At 37.1% G+C, this 22,634-nt stretch overlaps 1 protein-coding gene across 1 annotated transcript in view; it reads left to right on the forward strand.

Annotated features, from left to right (window-relative positions):
* The window catches only part of WDPCP (WD repeat containing planar cell polarity effector), a 109,489-nt gene that overhangs the window by 29,261 nt on the left and 57,594 nt on the right, over positions 1-22,634 (forward strand). Inside the window, exons 3-7 of the mRNA XM_026080667.1 lie at positions 16,312-16,396; positions 18,089-18,133; positions 18,968-19,018; positions 21,568-21,638; positions 21,886-21,945. Of these exons, the coding sequence (XP_025936452.1) occupies positions 16,336-16,396; positions 18,089-18,133; positions 18,968-19,018; positions 21,568-21,638; positions 21,886-21,945 (288 nt within the window). The 5' untranslated portion in view covers positions 16,312-16,335. The remainder of the gene's footprint in view (positions 1-16,311; positions 16,397-18,088; positions 18,134-18,967; positions 19,019-21,567; positions 21,639-21,885; positions 21,946-22,634) is intronic.

Consider the following 22,634-nt stretch of genomic DNA (forward strand, 5'->3'; position numbering starts at 1 on the left):
GCCGTGTGATAAATTCTCATATTATTTTAAGTCTGCTTGGAAGTATTTACCCTTTTGTGTTCCAAAGGGAAAGAGAGAACTTAAGTCATACTGTGTGAATCTAGTAGCCACCTCCTAGCAGCTCCATATTGTGAATATATCAAAACAAGCTTCCCTTGTGTTACTTCAAATACACCCTAAAATGCCTTAGGATTAAAGCAATCATCTGTAATACAATATTTGTGGCTCATTGTTGATTGGCTCAGAACATGAAATACAGCTTTTTTTTCTTGGAACAGTCAGTGTGTTTCCTTCGTTGTCTACTTTACCAAAATTCTGCATTCCTTGTCTAATCCTGAGATATTAAAATAATTAAGTGGGATAGTCACAGTTTCACTAATTAAGCATAATTGGGGTTTGGAATACTTTGATATTAAAATTAAAAAGAAAACATAAAAAATGATTTTGCTGAGCATATGCACGTTATTTTTATGTATTGCTACCTGTTTTAAGCAGTAAATGGGAAGCTTGCTTGCCTAAGGACAGTTGTACTGTTCTGCTAACAGCTTTTTTAGCCAGCAAATCTTTATCAGAAAGTGTGTGCACCTGTGTATATTGGAGCTGTGAGAGGGGTTAGCTGTAAACAAAGTAATAATTATAATTTTAAGATGTTGTTGAAAATTTGATTATGCTGATGTTTATTCTTTTCGGTAAGGTGGTCAAAAGAAAGTCAAACTTTTGCAATAGCCAGTCAAATATAGTTGTTATATGAAAATGATACATTATTAATTAACCTCCTGGGAAAATTTTATTTAACTTTATTCAGCAAATACTATAGAATAATTGTTCCTATTGAGTCAGATAAAATATGATTTCATGTGCTTTGTTATTTAAATATATCAGGTCCTAATAACAATTTATGTGACCTAGAAAACACCAAAGAGTTGGCATCAACTTCTAAATTACTTATTTCTTTCAGACCAAGAACACTGTTCTGTAATAATATCTTACACACAGAGTTGCTTATTATAGATGTTGCATGTCCTTTAACTGCTGTGCAAAGCACCTCTCCCATCTAATTACACAAACATATTCTTAATTAATATGACTTGTGTTAGCGTGATCGAGCAATGGGATGTTTTTTAGGTGTGCGTTTTGCAATCCTGAAAGGCTGACAAATGGGGAACGTGGTTACTAAATATCACACATCTCATGAAGAAATCCTTGGGAAGGACAAAGGCCAGGACACCTATGCAAGCTTCATCATAGTGAATTCACTTTAAAATCCCTAAAGCATGCACTGATATAGGAATTGCAGTATTCCTAGCTTTTCCTGATCCCTAAGGATCTGTGTAGAAAGATATTGTCAGATATGAAAAGGCAGGTGCTAACTGTATGAGCAATTTTGGCTTCTATTTGAAAGTGCACTTGGGGGAAGCAGAATAGTTTGTTTACTCCAAGTGGGGCTATTTAACCATATCAAACTAAAATACCTCTATTTAGCTTCAGTATCCTCAAGTAACATTTTTCTGTGTTCCCTACTTTTGTGAATTAACCACTGAGTAGTCTGGAGATAGGACCTATAGTGCAATATTATGCTGCTTGATTCTACACTTTGGATCTATTGCTTGCTTCCATGGTTGTGCATTTTTCCATATGACAAACCCTGGAATACTTACAGGAATTTTAGAATTGAGGATAAAGCTAGCAAACTCCTATGATTCCTGTCCCCACATCCATTAATTTTGCCATTGCATTTTTGAACTGCTATAAGCAGCATGGAGGATGTATCATAGATCATGATAGTCATTAATGCAAATAAGACTGTGCACGTGCATGTGTAGTCATGCAAGGAGATGGTTTTGGCTCTGTGATTTCATAAAGCTTTTGAAGTTGTGGCCATACAGCTAATGAAGGAGGAGGAGTGGGTAGATGAATAGAGTAGTTACTTCCCCAGGACATTTATCTGAAGCAGCTTGATTTGGTGGAGCGCTGCTTTGGGGGTAGATCAGCTAGCTGCACACAGGGGAGCAGGGTAATGATGCACAACTTGGATGACCAGTGGCGGAAGTGGGAATTCAGCATGACAGAGGGCACTTCCCATCTCTATGCTCACCCCAGAGCTGCCACAGAGTGTACACATAGGAGAGTTCTTGGCAGTGCAAATAGGCATTTTGCCAGCACCATCTGAAAGCTCATTACACTCACTTGATGCCAGTCAGTTGCAAACTAGTTGAATATTGAGAAATCAACTGTTGGGACTGTTGTGGAAATTTCCGATGCTTTAAGGGAGGAGGCTGCTATGAAATGTAGCAGTAATGGGGACCTTTCATAAATAGAGTGCTCAACATATTGCCTGCTACTGAGAAGACAAAAGTACCTATCTTCTCTCCCCTTCTGCTCTTACTCAATGCAAACAACAATTCCGTCAGCAGGAAGGAATATGTTTTAGGATGCTACCAGTGGATGGTGTCAAGTGCGGACAATACGCTCCTGCTGATACTGCCAAGCATATGTACAGGGGAGCACACTGGAGGAGAGCAGTTGTCAGCAATTTAGTCACTACGAATAAACCCATTCAAGGTGTCTTGATGGTGGAGTATGTTATCCTTAGGCAGATTCCCAGGACATATTGAAGGCTGTGTTCAAAAAACCACTGGACAAGCCAAGAAGAGATAGCACTGCTGCTGTTCACCAGGATGGTGTCCCCCCTCGGGAATGCAGCAATGGAAAGGGACTGCTAAGTGTGAACTGTTTGGAGGGATGTGCTGGACCTGGCACTTGGCCTGCTGAAGTCAAGTCTTGCCTGTGCCTTTTTTTCTCGCGCACGCTCTGTAGACATGAGGAAGACGTGGCTGCTGTCATAGCTATGTTTCTCATCATACTGAGAAGAGACACTACTGGTAGCCTTACAGCACTTAAAGAGAGAGGTGTCAGCTAGTCGGGATAGCCTTGGAGCTGTGAAGGGTACATAGGTGTGGAGACAAGACCTGCTCAGATGTGAAGCAATGCAGTGAGGGATGGAGAGTGACAGCCTGCCTGAAGCATAGGTAGGAACATGTCTGTGTAAAACCAGAAAACCCACAAACATACTCTATAAAGTGGAGCTACTCCTTTTCAAAAAATTCAGCTCAACTATAGCACGGGGCCGTAACTTCAGGGAGGTCAGCTGAAGTGTTCTATCTGTTTGAATGTCTTTTTTTAGACAAACCCTGTGTTCTGGTGGTTGCCCTTCCTCCTATATGTATGGCTTCACTAGAGCTATACTCATTTGGCTGAGTTTTCCCATGACTGCTCAATAATAGTACAGAGTGAAACCCACAGAGAATTAATCCAGTCATGGTTCTGCTAATTTCCAAAGAAACAAGTGAAAATGAGGGGAGTTTGTAATAAATGCAATCTAAAACCTGTTTACATGACTGATTCTCCTCCCCACCCGCACACAGGCTTGCCTTAACCTCATTCCAGATGCCGCAGGGTCCTAGCTGAAAGCATTTTTGTAAGAATACTACCAAGAAAATTCCCTTTTTTATCTTGGCTGTGAAAGACCTGTAAATGTTTAAATGTATTGCTATTGAAACAGCATTGGTTTATAGTCACATAGTTTGATGTCTAAAGGGGACTCTATATTTAATCTTTGACCTGGAAGTAATTTTAAGAGTCAGCACATAAGCTAAAATAAGTTCTATCTAAATGCACCTTCTTCAGCTCCAGATATAACCAGAAGGATTGTGGTCCTTTCTGAGTGAATTTCCTCAGATATTTCACTGTGTAATTTCAGGGGGTTTCCTCTAACTTCATTTAGGTGGAATACTATTTGAAGAGAAAACAATTGCACAGACTCCACATGAATGATTTTTCACTTCTGCACTCAGGGAAGGAGTAGACTCTTTTCTTGGAGGTTACAGTGCTAACACTCTAATAAACTATTTCTAGGCACGATGCAGAGAATTGGGTATTACACCTGACATGTTGCAGTCTGATCTACAGCAACAGTCATTTTAAGGAAGGTATGGTAAAGCTTCATGTATGAAAGGTGTGCTATTGAGGATTTATTTCCCAAATTTTAACATATGTATGTGGTTTGAAGCAGTTCTCTGACATAATGAATTGAGACATGTCTGAGAGGCCTTTTCAAAATGCATCGGAAGCCTAAATGAGCCTCAGTATATTATTAGGTCAACACCATTTTATGTCTTTACAGGCAATTGGAGTCCTCAGCTAAATAAAGCACTTAAGCATGTACTTTAGTACCAGTGAGACCAAAAATTTATAAACATCAATTTAAGTGTTTTTCTAAAGCATAACTTTGGCAAATAAGCAATTTTGGCACTTTTTTTTTAAGCTGTTATAGAACTTGAGATGATGTATTCATCTAGGCAAGTAGGCTTTCAAATTAAAATTGTAGAAATAACAAGGGTACATACTCGCAAGCAGGCGTTGAAGACATGAAGGGAATATGCCCCCCAAACATACTTTTCGAAACCAGAGGGTAGCTTCTCTTTTCGATCCCAGAAGCTCTTTCCAGCTTCTTTTTTCCCTAGTTGATGTAACAAGCGTTCTCCATCTTTAAAGGGTGTCTCAGCCACTGCTTGCAAAGAGGCTTTTATTGCCCTAGCTGAGCTTTGTCTTTCCATAGGGATATAAGATGCCTTCCTCTCTAATTCTGTCAGATTAATGACTTTCTTAAATTCTGCCTCTTCTTCAGAAATGTAAGTATAAACAGATGCTGCTGTTATGATACTAAGCACTGCTCAACCTCTGCTTCATGTGTTTAACAATGGGAGAAATCCTTCTCAAGATATGTATTATTTCTGTAAAATATACAGTTAAATAAACTCAGTCTTTATGCAGTAAACATACACTTTGGATAATCTTTTTAATGAGAATAATGCAGACATTATACCCATTCTGATAGTAGAAGATGATCCATGGGGGAAAAAGATACATGTGCATAAGTCAATTATTTGAGAATAGAGCCCTTAATTTCTTCAGGCTTTATAAAAAGAATGTGGGCATCTGCACATATTTATTTTAGAGATATAGGGGTAAATCTTCAGCGCAGAGCATGGGGAGTTAACCATGGAACATTCATTAACGTTAATGGGATTTCTATGGCTAATTCCCCACACACTGGCTGAAAATTTAGCCCAAAGAGATTTGAAAAGTGATGTTGAGAAGCAAGTTGGTCGGTTAGCCTCATTACTTTCATGTTATTAACTGCTCTATCTGCCACTGGCTTTCTGTGAATACTAGGATATTATACTTAACAGTTAATAATAAGGGACTGTATGCCAAATACAAATTCCAGGATGGAGGTACAATAATGTAGTTATATGAGCAAAATTAGAATACTCCTTTTGGATATTTTTGGAAAAAATCAGCAAAGCCACAGAATAGAAAGAAAAAATATTTATTAAGGTATACTTTCAGACTGCAGAACTATTTTACATTTCCAGTATCTCTGCTAGAGCTTTAGCATAAATAGAAAGTATAACTTTTTTAGAGTTTAATATTCCATTGTTGGGATCTAACTTCAAATTCGGCCAGCTTTGGGCAGGGGGTTGGACCAAACGACTTCCAAGTTCCATTCAACCTAAATTATTAGGGCTTAATGTAGCATTTTTCCTGAAGCCTTTTTTGGACTGGTTTACTTTTGTAAAAGTTAATTGAGGTAAGATAGGAAAGTCAGTTTCTGTTTATCTTAAAATGCTGAAGAATGATTGAAAGCTAGGTAAGCTTAAAATGCTATTTCAACTACTAAATTAAGAATAATTTTTCAAGGAAATCCAGAATCTAATGAAATATTTGGCATGGTAAAAAAGTACATTAGATTTATGTTGCTCCTTTCTTTTGTGTTTAAGATATACAACAGCAAATATATGCTGACATATATATATATATATGTATGTATGTATGTATGTCTGTTTATACACATACATGCATACTCACAGTTCTTTCTCTTGTATCTTAGCAGTTTTCCTCCCTTATCAGGGGAGCTATTAAGCAGCTTTTGCAGCTACTATCCAGACCAGTCTCTGGCCAGCCATTAGAGGGTGCTTCTGCACCAAGTAGTTCTCTTTTCTTAAAACCCAATTTACTTAACTTTTCTCTACATATTTTTAGATTTAAAGGAGAATCATTTTATGTTTCCCAGAATTACCCAATTTCTTCTTCTTTCGTTTGCATTCCTTTGTCCACTGCCATTCTTGGAATTCAAAGGATTAAAATGAGGATAACTAAAAGTGATTCAGAGAGGCTAGAATGGTTCAAAGCAGCAACATTAGCACATGTTATAATTGTTAACGGAAAAACAAAACAAAGTATATGTAGACCCTCACCATGCAAGTGAAAAATGGGCCAGTCTTTTGCCAAATTAGTGATTCAGAGTTGAGCGTCTGAACTGTGTACCACTTGCTCGTGATATTACTGTCTGTTTTAGAATCATTTTTTTCCATTATAGCTCCACTGCATGTATTTGTAGCAGGAGCAGTAAAATAGATGTAATTTATAAATTTCTGCAGTTGTTAATAAAGATTTAAAAAGAATACCCATAGTAAAATAGAAGGGGGTGTTTTTTTGTCTCTTGAAATCATCAGGACCCCTCATCAATAGCAAACTTAAAAATGGCCCATCTGTGCTGTAAGAATCTGCAAACAGCGGAGCTGGGAACTGGTTTTACAGACACTTATCCCAGGAATAACATTTTAAAGCCTGCACTTTTGAGCCAGGACATTAGTGCAAGCTGAGTGAAGGAGAATGGAGGTAGGAAAATTTCTAAGAGAAAATTCTGCTATTCTAGAATCAACTAAAAAGACTGAATAAAAGCCTTTAATTTTCAAAAATGGCCCATAGTACAAAGCAGTATATCCTCAGTCATATGCTCAGTAATGTCTAGATGATGAGCACTCAGCAAAGAAATCTGCCACCTGCAAACCTTTGTCTAAGCCAACCTGTGGAGATGCTGATCCTGAAGATATTTCCTCGGTAGAAGTTGGTTTTTCTTCCCACAAATCTCCAGATAGCTGGGTTAAGCATTTCTGATATCCAAATGCTTTTGAAAGCTGCCCAAGCTTCCCAAGATGGTCTCTAGTAGAAGGTCAGGGGACTGCTGGAGGAACTGGCACTGAGCACAGAAAGGGGAGGGATGAAAGTCCTCCTTGGTGGCTTCCTTAGAAGCCAGGTAGCCTCCTAAGCCTTAAACAAAAAGGCTTGTGAAGTGTCCCTTCAGTCCTAAGTGGCCACATTTCTATTGCACCTGTGTGTGCTGGTGTGTAGCATCTCTATATCAAGGGCTGCTGTCCCTAATTTTAGTTGTACATCACTCAGATATCTTTTCCTAGATCATAGGGGCCCTTCTCTTATTAGAATAAATACTTTCCTTTTGGGTGTTTACATTGCAAGAACATGTGGAATTAAGTTCTGTAAACATCATACTCCCTAGCAACTTGAGAATTTAATAGTTGCATGTATATATTTAAGCGGTGTAAATTTCGACAGTAGTGGGTGTGCTTTGTGAAGCGGACAGGCATCACTGGGTAATTAATCTGGTTCCAGTTCTTCCACGTGATTATACGATACCTCTGTATGTTCCTTTCCGCTGTGAGAAAGGGTACAGCTCTTCTTTAGAGCCTGGCCTGGCTAGTTCAGGCTGAAGTCAAATTGTCTCTAATTCGGGAGTAGAACCTAGACAAATAAGAGTAATCTGTCTTTCAGTCAAACATATCAAACAACAGAATAATTGGATATTTTGCACTTCTTGCTCTTTCTATATAAAATTCAGGGAATCTGAATGGATGCACAGAATGACTGGTAGCTTGTGAATTCTTTGAAGATATTAGGAGTTGAAGGTTATGTCACGTGTCATTTCAAAGGTATTTTTCTGTAGATTTTCAAAGAGATTGTTTAGATTAAACCTGTGACAACAATATAACAAAGTACTCAGGATCTCTATAACTGTTTATACAGTGCCCAGAAAGCTTTAGCCCTAATCTGTTAAGTGTTTGGTATTGTTCTTGTGCAAATAATAATAGTACTGTAATTTGGAACAAAATATTAGTCATTAGTCTACACAATCTGCTTACTAGAGACTTGGACTATTCGACCCAGTAGTAGCTTTTCCTCTGAGTTGCATGACAACAGGATTCAGTTTTAAGTTGCAAATTTTTTTAGCATTAGCTAGATGGATTTTTCTGCTGGTAGCATATTTAAGTAACTATTGTAAATCACTGTTTGAGTTTGGAACTGAAATTTTAAAATCAGAACTAGACATGTATCAATGACTGGTTAAATGACAACAGGGAGTCTGCTTAATCTTTTAGTAAGATATTTACCACTTCTCTTCTAGTTAGATAATCATAATTATCTTTTTTGTGCTTTATAATTGTAACAATTCTGGGGAGGTTGATTCCTTTAGTAAACAGTTCTTATATTAGAAAGAGCCACTTTTTATTACTTTATTCAGCAAGCAGCATAAGCTAATAAGGTTAGTCATGAAAAGGGATAGATGGTAAAATATATTGGATATGTTAACTCAGTAGTAAAGATAGTAGGGATGCACGTACTTTGTTTATGTCAATGTTGCCTCCTTCAAATCTATCCACTAGGAAAACAAATTTGATATACAGCTGGAGAAGGAAGACAGTAAGCCTAAAACCATGTAGTATATCACCAATATTATCCAGTAAAATACGTAGTTGACAATGTATGTCAACAAAATACAATATATCCTAATTGGTCAAAGTAAATTAGTGCATCAAGCATTTTATTAAAAAAACATGTAGTGCTACTAGGCAGGCAGAAGTATCATATCAATTGGTAATTCTTTCAAGTTTGTGAGAAAGACTATGCCGTTCAGCTACTTTTGTGACACTACATGGTTGGATGTTAATTGATAGTATAAGGCGTAATGGAGTCTGTACGAATTCACAGCTATCGCTAATAGAAGCAGTATAGCTGTCCATTTCACCAGAAAGCTACAAAAGCCCTACTGAAGGGTGTAAGATGTAAGAGGAAGCCATAGGGATGATGCTGATGGGTGGAAAGTCTTACAGTATCTGTGGGACTTATATTCCTCTTCACCTCCTGAACCTCAGAAAATAAAGGAGTTTCTCTAATTTTCTAAGCAAAACCATATTGCGTATGGTGGGCCTATGTTGGTTGTTTCTGAAATATCAAGAGTTGACTGAATGTGCATTTTACATTTAAAGATTATAAAGCATAAAAAGTAAAAATTGCACCAGTGCATTATTTTCCAGAAATTAAGGACTGGTAGCCTACAGTGACCAGAAATTACAGCAGTCACATTTTAAATGTATTCTTTCAAGGTGTGAAACTAGGCTTGACAAAAGAAATTATCTCTACATCTGTATCAATATGTAGCATATCAAATAAATATACTGTAATTATTAGCTTTTTGATGCAGATGAAGTTGATCTTATGATAAAATCAGATTTAACATTTTTCGTCCAGTGGTGATTAAATTATTCGCAAGTAAGTGGAAAGTCACCCTAAGAAGTGTTGGAAGGTGGCCATTATATGTGTGATCTCTTGCAGATCCTGAAACTCAAGTTGTCTGTAGTACAAATACTCGAATTTATGGGGATGATGCTGGCCTTTACTAAATGGATTGCCTTTCGGTTGTAGGACAGGTTTGAGACCAGAACTGTTTTAATTACTAGTCAAAGGCACCTGCAGTTATCTCAGTGACAGCTTGTCTTGCTTCGCACACATAATATGTGGAAAGAAGTTGAGATACCTGTATTAGCACTGCAGTCCCTTTGCATCCCCCGTGTAGCCAGTGCAAAGAGGCAGATTCGGCCCATCTCTTTGTTTCTGTTACACATGCGTTCGTGGGCAACGCTTCGCACCGGGGTGGCCGAGCGCTGTCAGGTGCCCGTAGGTCTTTGCGGAGAGCAGCCCGGCAAGCTGAACAAAAGGCAGGATTACCTTGGCTGCTTTGTCAGCACAGGCGGAAAGACCACATCCCACTCGGCCCCGTTCAGAGCGTTAGCACGGCCAGAGACACGAATGTTTGAAATGAAAGCTCGTACTGTGAGTAAACCAGTGAATCAGCTGAGCATCACCGGTTAATTCTGCTCGACAGGAAAAGTTTGTTTTGTTTTTGGCAACTGGATTGGTTAAATCTTCATTCATTGTTGTCAAAAATACTCTTTTGGCTTGATCTTTCTCCTCTCACCCAGCTCCCCCCTCCCTGCCGTGCTGTCTGTGTCTCTCATACTGTGGACTCAAGCTGTTTTGTTTGCATTTTTTTAATAAGGCAAATTTCTGAAATTAACTCTGCTTATAGACAAAACATTTTACTCTCATGACTCGTTTTGCTCTCTCCACACAGTAGCAAAAATAGTTCACAGTTCAGTATTTTAATCTGTGTACCTTTTATTTTATACATGATCCACGGCTGAACAGTTTCAATCGTGATTATAAAAATGTTTAAACAAATGCATTTTTTTCTTCAAAGTTATTTTCCCTAGTGCATATCTGTGTAATTAGAGTATAACATAAACTATGCTGTAGCATTACAATCTGGAATTAATTATTGTAACATGAAATTTTCATTTTTGTTTTCCCTTACTGCAAAGGTGAGTATGGCTTAAAACTGAAAAAATGCTAGTCCTTTTCATAGAAACCTGTTTGAAGATCATAAAGGAGTACAAAAGAAGAAAAGCTTTTTGTTTGTGTTTGCAATCAAATCTTTCTTAAAAGGAAGTCTGACACACAGGCATTGTAGCTTTTTTTAATATTACGTTGAAGAGAGCTAGATACAAGTCTCATTGGATTAACTGGAATTCAAGTATAGCAGAAAAAACATTTAAAAATAAATGCTAGCAAACAAGCTCAATTTAATATGAACCTCACAGATGTCTATTCAAAGGTGATTTTCAAATATTAGTTAAGTTTAAGTTATTGGCTGCAACAAAGCAATACAGAAGAAGAAAATGAGTCAAAGAAGCTGCTGAATATTATTTAAATGTCAAAATAATTTCAAAATAGAATGCCCAAAAATGCATTTAAAAGACATTGCAGGTCCAAATATAATCACTATGTTTGTTCATGTAAATCTATTCAGCTCATATAATATACTCAGAAAGTATTTTTCTATTTTTAAAAACAACTTGTATTTGTAAGATTTGTGAATCAAATCAGTGTGTTTGCCAAAGTGCTTTTGAAATTTATTTGAATAAATACTATGATAGTTAACATTTATAGTATAAATTGTAAAAGGCAAGAGCTGAACAGCTCAGTGAAAAATTTGTTTGTACGTCACATACACAAATAGATGTTCACACTACTTACTCAGTGCTGCACTAACAAAAATTAACTGTGAGATCCTCGCAGACCTGGGTAGCAGTTTGGTAGCTAAATCTGAAGTCTTGCACAAAAATATATAAGAATCTTATTTGTGCTGGTACATGTAAAGTTAAAATTCAGGTTGAACTATGGTTAACTGATTGCTTTGGGTCTAAGTGTTGTTTGATCACTGTTACTAATAGCAGCAGCCCATGCTGCATGACCAGTAGATAAACTAAAATACCTATGCGCACAAGCATAAACATTTCAGATCTATTATTGTTGTCAGTAATAGTGCCATAAACCCAGAAATTTCCATTATTAATTTCATATGGGAACTGGTGTTCCCAGTTTAAAGACCTACTGATATATGAACTTCCTTCCTTGCAAATAGGAGTTGCAATAGTGGTAGGGCAATGGCACCAAGGACTTACTCTGCGCTTGAATAATTTGCAGGTCCTCTCACCTTTTGAAGCTCATTTTTGCTTGTCTTAAAAAATAGAGATTTTATTATCTTCTCTTTTGGCTTACAGTAAGAAATCATTACTTTGAAAATTTATGACCCACAAACCTGAAGTATTGAAAAATCAGTTTATTTACAACAACAAACTATCTAAAAGAATAGCGTCAAACAGTTTGACATTTACTTCTTCTATAATTTCCTTATATCATGTATCAGCACTGGTTATCTGTAGTTTGAATCACTTATCTACTATCCAGTTTATATAAAGGCCTTCAGGGTCTTTATCAAAATGAGTATATGACCTTTTTACTCTATGAAGTAAAAACCTGGGTCAATTATATCTATTTTCTGTGACCTTTTTTTTAACTTTTCACGCACACTCTTTCAGAGGGTTGTTCAAGATTGTAATACTTGCCTGCAGTATCAACTGGAGAATGACTGCTAGCTTCATTAATATTGTCAGAGGTGTGGCTGATATACATAACTAAATATCTTCTTGACAAATAGCATTACCGCCCTCAAATTCAGTCTGCTTAACTGTTGTTAATCTTATTATCTGTTCAGTTAATCAATAGCTGTCTTTCAAAAGTGTACCAATAATATATATTGGAAGTGTTTATGAAGGTAGGAAGGACAGTAGTGTAGTTTGGGCAGTAGATTAGAATTCATAAAATAAGAATTTAGTGTCTGACCCTGTCATCATCTACTTGTGTGACAAGTCAAGCAAAATCTTTGCCTAGGTTTTGACACATGAATAAGCAATTAGATGGGAATAAGTTACCCCACATAGATTTTCTGCAGTATTTCTGCACACATCCTTGAACTTCAGCACTGTCTAGTGCAAAACTGTTTTGTAGTTTACTGCTCAGAATGAACTGGACAACTTGGAATTCATCCAAGGATTCACATCTTGAACAATGGCCTGCATGGTTTTTTGGCAACACAAAGCTAGTCTGATTTAAAATAATAATATCTCAAACACTTGTGCTTATTATTAACATAAATTAAGTCTGGCCACATTTTTTATGGTTGCTGTCTAATAACATGCATGATCCTGCCGTGAGCTCTGCCAAGGTGATCTCTGTGGCTGTAGGGAGTCCATCAGTGCAGAACTGGTTGCGAGATTGGGGCCTCAGCATTTTGAATGCGGTCAGGATAGACAAATATAACTGTATGAAGCCCAAGATAATTGTTTAAGAAGTAATCTTGATTGATACCAACTGGAACTAAGTTGTTTGTTCTAATTTACAGATGAATTTCAGCATGTTAAGATGTGTCAAATTGTCTTAATGTTCTTAAGGAGCTATATAATGAGTTATATAATAAGCTTAAGGAGCTATATATAGTTAAATATATAAATATCTTCAAATATGAAAACTCAGTAAATATAACTAATTGTAATTGCAAAAAAGGAGGATTATTTTCAGACTCACAAAACAGTAAAATAAACTTCACAAAAATTAACTCAATGGAGCATGATACAACTTCACAGCATACGGGAATAAATTTACAATGTATAATTTTCATGCCAGAATTCTTGGGTTATCAGATAATGTATTTCCTTTCAGTGATTATTCTGCAAGCCATATTTAGGCCTTTCTTACAATAGAAGCTTCACTGTCAGTGAGCTTTGCAACCACCAAATATCCCTGTTGTTTGTAGAAATATTGTGAAAGCAGACAGTTAGTGTTGCATGAGCCAGAAAAAAGAACTAGCTATGAAATTGAATTCCAGTTTTACCCTAACAATGGACTTATTTTATCCCATTTTCCCAAATTCTACTCAGTTTTAAAGGGTGGGGGAGGGGGCAGATTCCTTAGAGCTCAAATGGGAGGATGTTTTATCGGTTTGCATGTCTAAGTCTCTGCAATAGCTGGGCCCAAGTCTTCTGGTTAAAGGAGCCCTGTAAACTCTGAGAAGCACTTTTATAAGACAGAAGGATCCTTCTTCTCCTCCCCCCCTCCCCAAATTGTGCTGTAATATAATGATGTGGCTAGATGTAAGAGGTAGTTGCATAATTCTGAAAGTTGGCTTGCATTTCTTCAAGAGGAACTACAAGAGAGAATAATTCCTCAGAAAAATATTCTGACTTAAGCAAGTTTTCTTTTTTTTTCTTTTTTTTCTTTTTTTTCTTTTTTTTGTAGTAGTAGTAAACAGAATGTATTTCAGATTAGGATATCGTTAGGTTGGACCAGTATTTTTTTGGACAGATGATCATTTTCACTGGCACAACAGTTATCACCATTTGTATAAATTGGTTGGTTTGTGGCTGGATGCTCAGGGTCCAAAGAAGGGGGAAGCAATAAACTAAACTGTTGTTTAGTCCTCAAGGCTGGAATAACTGACAAAATCAATCTTTTACCCTGTTGGAGCTACACGGAGAATTTTGCTCCCTCCAGATTGTTCAGTACAGAACTGAAATACAGTTTTTAAGACGTCGCCCTTTTTTTTACATTTCCTTACAAAGCTTTCTTATTTTTTCATTTCTGAGTTCAAATTTTTAAAGTTATGAATCTTGAAGAGAGAGTTTCTAGTGCTCATTTGAAAGCTTCCTTCTGTTTTTTGGAGGCCCGCCCCTGACACTTGGTGAAAAAATAAGGGCTTGAAGGTTGTCTTCTGGTGCTTAATCCTGTACTTCCCTGATATGTCAGTCTGGAGGCCACATAGAATATTAAAATGTTATGGGATACCTTTATGTTCAGTAGGAGGTCACAACTAAAAGGACCTGTGCAGACTATATACAAAATCTTTAGAGTCATTTAGAGAACTTCTGTTAGCGTATGTGTCGTGCCAAAGTCTCCTAGTCTCACCTTGTCTGCTGGCAAGACATGCCTTCTCTCCAGCTGAACAGATTGCCTGATGATCAAAGGCTTTATTTTTTTTTTTTAGTCAGACCATGATAGGATTTGGAGAAGTTCACTCAATTCGATGACTTCCTCTTAGTGAGAGATTCTAATCTAGGATCTTTGGGCCTTGGGGAATGTAAGTTTTGTTTCACTTGTTAAAGTAAGAATGGAGAAAAAAAAAAAACAGGAAAATTATAATATACAGTCTCCTTTTTCTCTAGTCCACATGGAAAATGAGGGGCTGCCCTCATCCATATTAACACCAAAAGAGGTCCCCAGGTTCCACAGACCACCATGCCATTAATCTCATTGCATTTTTTTCCAAACCTCATTCTCACCCAAGACAAAAGTATATTCCATTTACTAGAGTGTGTATGTGTGTTGTGAGCTTTTTTCTTTTTCTTTTTCTTTTTTTTAATAGAACTATGGGATTTAGTAAGTCAGCAAGACTTTTTGTACATTTGGGGATCAGTGTAAAGAAAATGCTATTTCCACTTGGTGCTATTTCAGTGGATTAGGCGGTGCATCAAAACATACATATTAGCTTGGGTGATAATACCTCAAGGTCTCATAGCTCTGCTGGGACTATGATAGCTTTCATGATGCTACCTGAGATTCTTACACATATTTTTCATCGCAGCACTCTTGACGTTTCTGTCTGATACTCTTTATGTGATAGGAATTCTGCAGTCATCTACTAATTGGTTCATCTCCTTGATAACATTATCGAGAGCGCGCTAATGGAAAGAAAATGCAGAGCCCACTTCAAAAAAGGAAAGAAGTTTGTGTACAGTACCATACCAACAGTTATTCTTGAAGTCTGTTGTGTTTGTTCAAGTTGCCCTTCGGAGTTCAGCTTTTCGGGGAGTCTTGGGTTTAGCCAAAGAAACCAACGTAATTGGTCTCATGGCCCATTTGTCACTGTAGCGCTGAGTATTTGGTGCCACGGGAAACTACTCAGGGAAGTCTGTTGGTTATGGTGTTTCAGAAGATTCCCAGCGCTCCCTTGAAATATAACACATTTGCAAGTGCGACTGGTCAGATGGATCACTCAAAACACACCCAGCAAACAGTTAATGATTATAGTCAATGTACATAATATTTTAATTCTTATCTTTTACATGCTTCACATCTGCTGTTTTCTTTGTTACTAATTGATTTAATACAAGTGCTTTGTCTTTATTTAGAAAGACATCATTTTTGATATTCAGCATTATAACTAGAGCCTGCAAGTATATTATGCTCAAAACTGTTTCTTGACTTTATTGGTACTTCCTCATGTGCAGTGTGTAAAAAAGTTAGGCAAAAAAGTAGGTAAAAAAGTAAAATTCTCATATCTGTAAGCCAGATCTGTAAATAGTGGCTTCACTTTTGCGTGTGTCAGGGTAATAACCACACAGTAAAAATTAATTATAAAACGTATATGAGAAGCACCGAGTGCAAAGTTATTCACTGCAGTGAGACTAACTGTAAATTCAAGCACAGATATTGATATGGCTCTTCTCATATATACATATATATATAAATAAACATTTTTTTATCCTATTCATTCCCATGTATCATTCATTTTGTTGCTGTTGAGAACTACAACTTACAAATAACAAATTGTCACCAATGCTAATCTCTTTTAATACTTAGTTTCTGAAATACTTGCAGTTTCACTGGTGATAGAGGGTAATTAATTTGCACGTGGTTTCTTTCCTTCTTTGGTAGTGCTGAGGTTCCATCTGCCATCAGATGTCTTTCTGCCTGGCTGAGATGCACCTATGGTCTTTGAAGAATACCTTACATATTAGAGGTAAGTGAGCTGTTACCTGTTACTAAAACAAAACAACAAATCCTGTCGGTGAATATTAAACTGATATAAAATTCTGAATACCCAAATGAAGTGGTTTTTATACTTAGGAGAAAAAAATTAGACAGAAATATTATGTTTGAACCTTGTCAGCTTCTTTACTTATCTCATCATAGAACTGGAGCATCATTTCAACTCTAAAATGTTATGATTATGTTTAATTGGATGCCTTTTCCCTTTTAGGATGCTACATCCTACTTGACTGTAGGCTTCAGTGTAATGACTAGTTTGGGTGGATGTAGATCAATAGTTGAGTTGATTTGCAGAGGCATTATGATTTGTACTTAAGCATGAATAATAAAAATTGCTGCATGTTCTGGGTATTTTGCATGATTACTTGAAATTTTAAAGTATATATTTATCTTATTCATTGATTGTTCCAGGAGACATGTGACTAATTACCAGCCTTGTGGAAATTACATATATACATCTTGCCTTGGTACTGGTGAAATCTAATGCTCAAAGAAACCCACTGGTTTAAAAGTGGATGATATCAAAATGTTATTTCTGACATTTCATGCCAATCATAGCGTACTATAGTTTTGTTGCAAACCATACATCAATATGATTATTGAAATATTGACTCAATATGTCTTAACATTCCACCTCTATATGAAAACTGTTCCATAACAATAATATAAAAAAGTCAAAAAGTTGTATTTCATACAAAAATCTGATGGTTTAAATAAAACACATAGTTGTGATTTATTGCAGTTTAAAGTGTACTATGGCCTACTGCACCTAATTTCCTACCATTGACCATCTTGCTTCCTCTCTGCTCATTTATTTGTTTCCCACAAGTCTTATTCTAAAATTCTGTGTCATACTAATGTTAAAACATTACAACTGAAAGTCATAGTAGCTCAGCTAGACTGACTTGGTGGAGTTTACCATGGCACACCTAAGTAGCTACGAGTGAGCCAGATCAGGACCTGGCTGAAGTGATTTGCAGCCCCCATGTGGCCCACGTATCTGAACTTCTTTGCCATGGAAACCGCGACAGCGGAGGGAGACGCTCGGTATCTGGTGCGCACTGAGGTCCCACGTTAGTAGGGAGCCAGTGTACGGCCAGGCTTTGCCCTCAGCCACAGGAACTGAGAAGTGCTTTTGCATCTGGTAACACAAAGACAGGCAATAACAACCATAGCTGAGAGTAAATATGTTGGATCCTTTGCAAGGGCAGCTTCGTGGAGTTCATGAACCTTAAAAAAAAATTGTTGTCTTCAGCTCAGCTGTGTCAGTCATCAGAAAACATTTTAAATTATTCTAAGGTGCACTCTTTGCTGTGATCTTCTCCTTGTGAACGAACAGAAAAGATGATAATTAGAAAGGTGGTAAAACCTCGCCTTACCATGTCAGCAGCTGGAAGAGAATCAGAATGTATGTGAAGGAAATGACAGCTCCAAATGAATGTAGGGACCCGTCATATACTCCTTGAGCCTTTCCTTGCTGGTTCTTGAAAGTCTACTGGTATGCAGACTATATGCTGTCATTTCTTCACACTATCCTGTATTTTAAAACCTAATACTCTGCTCCAGCTAGCAGAAGTTGAGAGGTTGAACTTTGCTTGCTAAGTTGTGTTTTGTTTCCAGTGTCACGTTTCATAATTAAAGATATTTCTATTCAATTATATAGATGAAGATATTGGGATCCACCAGTACTATGACAAGAAAGAACCAGGTAAAATATAAATACTTAAACATAAATAAAACTAAGCACAATTTTCTAGTGTTCAGTCTACTTTGATACAGACTGTTTGGTTATATGAAAATGCAACTTTGAATTTCATGTTAATATATGCCTCTGAAAATAACAAACTTTTTTGTCATTAAAAACCCTAGTGGGAGCACGTATTCTAAATGACCCCTTTCTCTCTGCTGCGGAGTATTAAAGCAACGCGCTAACATCATTTTAAGGGGCTGTGCTGTTTAAGGCCCTGAGTATTGCCGTAATTCGGTATTTCCTGGAGTCCCAGCAGAGGGCATCGTGATCGCGCCAGAACCCGCAGCCTTGGCCTCCTGGAGCCTTACCTGATATCTGAAATAGCCATTTCAGAGTGAATGATCAATTCTCTTTATCTGATTAATCCTGTTAATCCTAGAAGTTTCATGATGGGCCAAAATGTCTTTTCAGCTAGAGTTACTTCCCGTTTCTGGCCAGGTGAAAGTGGCGGCTGGCGTGGGCATCCCGGGTACTTGGTTGTGGGGTTAATGCGCCGTCTGCCTGCTCCTGCTGACAGACTGACTCAGCTTCTCTTCTGGATTCGGTTGCAGCTCACTTCACTATCTGATGAGATTGGAGGCTCAGTAATAGCAGCCCACCTGTTGGGCTGCATAAGCCTTTCTTTCACTGCAAATTTAAGATATCTGACTTATGAGGTGAAAACATCAGGACTGTCTTAATTTTTTGTAAATTTCTCTGTTTTATCAAAGTGTATGAATCTTCTCTCTAATATTAATATTTGCTGACAGCTGTTGCAAGGATTAACAAACATCTTTTCATCTTTCCCTTTAGTATCACAGGTGAAGCATGGTTACTTAGAAGAGAAGCAAAAGCTAGCAGAATGTAAGGACATTTCTAAGTTTCTCGTTATAGTAAGACTGAATTATTAATTTGAATTGGTGATGCCCCTGGCAAAGCATTAAAATAACCTCAGACTAGCTTTCTGCACATTCCATTTGCTAGAAGACAGACTGTCACAGAACTGCAAAGCACAAAACAACTGAAAAGTTGTAACTACTCCTTCCTGATATATTTGCCATCTTTTTTTCTGTATTGCTAAACATGGTGGTGTGCATTGCTTCTCAATTCTGTTGGCAAGGAGAACCACAAAAATAAACATAATCCAGGGTTTTCCTTATGAAATTTAGCCTGCAGATGAGCAATAAACATTTTTCCAATCAGCTCTTGAATTGAAATACCACCTGCTTCTAAACTGAAAATTATAACTAAAATACTTTCAACAGAAATAAAATTATGCATTAATAATCAGCTGTCTTCACAGAACATTTTTTAGCTTTGAAACATTTATGCTGTATTCTGAGTTCCTGCCTTATCTGTTTAAAAGCAATTTCAGTTTATACTATCACACAGCAGTACTGTGACAGTTTAAATTTTTATATTAGTATAACTTTTCCCTGGCTCAAGTTTTACAACTCCTGCATAGTTATTATAGCTCAGACTATACGCATTAACGTTCAAACATTATTACCTAACAGCTATGAAAAATCTAATTGATTTTTATAAGGCTTCACAAAGTAATATATACGCTGTTAAAATTGCATTAACATTTCATCTGATCGTAATGAAAGTTCACTTGGAGTTGTGGGTGCGTTGGAAGGCAGAATTCACTCCAGAAGGGCATGTTGTTTGCAACACGACAAGGTGTGTGTGCTTAGAGCAGCATGAAAACCACGTGGGAGTGGGTGTAAAGGCGCCCGCCGCCATATGGTGAATCTATACCTGCTGTGGAGAGCTGGGTATCAATCACAATCAATACTGTCCTGCTAGGGTGGGGAGCTGAGAGAGGGTTGCAAGCAGGGAGGAGCATAAGGCATTTGCATCCCGTGTGCTCTGCATGACATTACCCTACAGGCGCTTCCTGTAGGAGAAGACATGCAGGCCCAGATAAATGGAGTTATACAGAAGCCTCAGGTGATATCTTTTAGACGTGTGGCATGCAAAAGGAGCCCAAGCTACTGCATCTTGTTGCCGTAAATATACGGATGGCCCAAACACAAATCACTATATAGCACATTTCTTAAAGAGGAGCATTGGGTAACTTTATTCGCAGCTGCTGATTTGTATATTTAGCTTGATATCTGTACAGGCAATTTCCCATTTTGCATGTGTGAATAAATATGCCAGTATTTATGAAGACACCTATTGAAAATGGGATCTTACATGCCTAATTAATATTATCATAACAGTTCCACCAACACTGGCTTTGGTCCAATAAAATACAAAGAGAAGTTGTATGTTGGTGTGCTCTTTTGTTGATATATGGAATCCTTCAGTTTTTCACTCTATAGCACTTCTATTGTAAACTACTTTTTGCGGGGGGGTTAAACACAAGTGTTAAGTTATTCAGTCTGGAAGTTGGCATACAAACTGACAGCTCAGAGCTCAAAACTTTTCATCAGGTTTCCTTTAAATAGGCTAAATATAAAAAAAGACAATGTGTTCTAGTTTCTCATGATTTTCACTGTATACTTATGAACAGAAAACACTTTTAAATTATGAAGTTTCACAAGTTATTAGAGTCTGATTCTCAGCCATGAAACAAGCCAATTACTAACAGCTCCAGAGGAAGCTTTGCCATCCTACTGGTTTCAGAATTAATGTATTAGGTCAGAATTTTCAAAATAGTTTGCTGAACAGTAATAAATATGTTAAATGATTGCAGGCAGCCAGGAGGACTCTGACCTGAGTGAGCTTGGCAATCATGCTCAAACATTTTCTCTTTCTTTGCAGTTTCTTGTTTGATTGACTTGATTGATAGATTCTTATGACCAAATTTTTAAGAACAAATACTATAAATGAGTGTACTCCATAACGTAAGTTGTGGCATTCACAATTATTTGTTGTTATTACCTGTATATATGCATATATTCATGCACATATATTTTGCAGACCTGTTTGCACCTGCTTTTTGAAATTGGGCAGTGAAATGTTAATTCAGAAGAATAATATCTGTCTAGGATTTGATAACTTGATTCTGAATTAAACATACTGAATGTGAGAGGCTTTCTCATTGCAAATGCTTAGCAGGTGGGTAGGATATTCCATCCTGAGAGCTTTGTACGCAATTGCCATGATGAAATCATGGTTAGTGTGGATATTTCATGCTAACTGTTTCTGCGACAGAGCCTTTCAAGAGGCTATCATTTGACAATGGAAACCATACCTGTTTCCTTCCAATTATAGGTTAAGTTTTATGTTTAAGGTAATTCCTACAAATCTTAGTTTTCTGGTTACCACAGCAAAAGAAGCTCAACTCAAAGAACATTTTTTTGTACTATATACACATAGAAGTTTGTACACATATGCACAGACAGACAAACACACACACATATATATACATATTTGTCTTTTTTTTGTTTTTTACTTGCCAGCTCGAGATTATCCTTGGATACTTAGAAACAAACGACCAGAAAAACTGCGAGATACTCTCAAGGAGGTAGAGGTATGTTTCAGAAACTTTCAAGTACAGCAACATGTAATCCGGTTTTCAAACCTCTTTCAACAGCTTTAATTTTCATAAAAGTCCAGCCCTCCCAGGGATGATAAGTGTGCTTTTGTTTGGTGGACTGTTCCAAAACAGCTGCATCTTTCTATGGCATGCTTCATCTATAAACTTGAAAATCAAAAGCATGTTAACCAAGAGTGACAATGTGTATGCCAACTCTACTCTGTTTTCTGTTGTCCTTCAGGACTTAATGCAAAACAGTCAATGTGTGCTGAGCAAATGGAAGAACAAACATATCTGTCAGGTAAAATGTTTTGACAACCTCTTGCAATACTCAGTCAATGGAGCCGAACAATCATTCAGTGATTGATGCAGTAGTGCTAAAATGTTAACCAATACAAAAAATCCAGTAATTTATAATGTATGTGGGGTTTTTAACGTATGTGGCTCTTATTACCTAGATTGTGTTTATTTAAATTCCTAACCTGAAACAGAGTCCATAAAATAAAATTCTGTGGTTTTTATTGGCCTGATTCTGTGAGATGATTATTTTTTGCGGAAACTGAAAGCATCCTGAACCCAAAAAGATCAGGCCAAAGGAGCGGCTGAAATATATAAAGAGATTTGGAATCTATGTTATGTTACATTTATTATATCTAATTATTTACAAGTCTGTCACGAATTCTTTTTGCTTTGTGCTTGTTTAACATGGGAGAGAGACTATAAATCTAAGCCAGCTAGATCATACATCAAGTCGTGGAACAAAAGATGATGTGACATGTGGCACACGTCGCTGTGTTCTCTGTCTATATAAGTTCCAGATATTGTATAAAAGAAACAGCTTTTCACGTCCTCATTAACACAGGGCAGTAGGGGAGGTGGGAGGTCTGAACAAGAAACATGCTCTAGCTCCTTAGTCAAGAGCTTGTTCTGAAAAACATGTGCAAGGTATTTTATAAGTTTCTACAGTCTTCATTGTTCATGAGGAATGTG

The sequence above is a fragment of the Apteryx rowi genome, unplaced genomic scaffold (assembly GCF_003343035.1).
Source record: "Apteryx rowi isolate R43461 unplaced genomic scaffold, aptRow1 scaffold_53, whole genome shotgun sequence".
Lineage (NCBI taxonomy): Eukaryota > Metazoa > Chordata > Aves > Apterygiformes > Apterygidae > Apteryx > Apteryx rowi.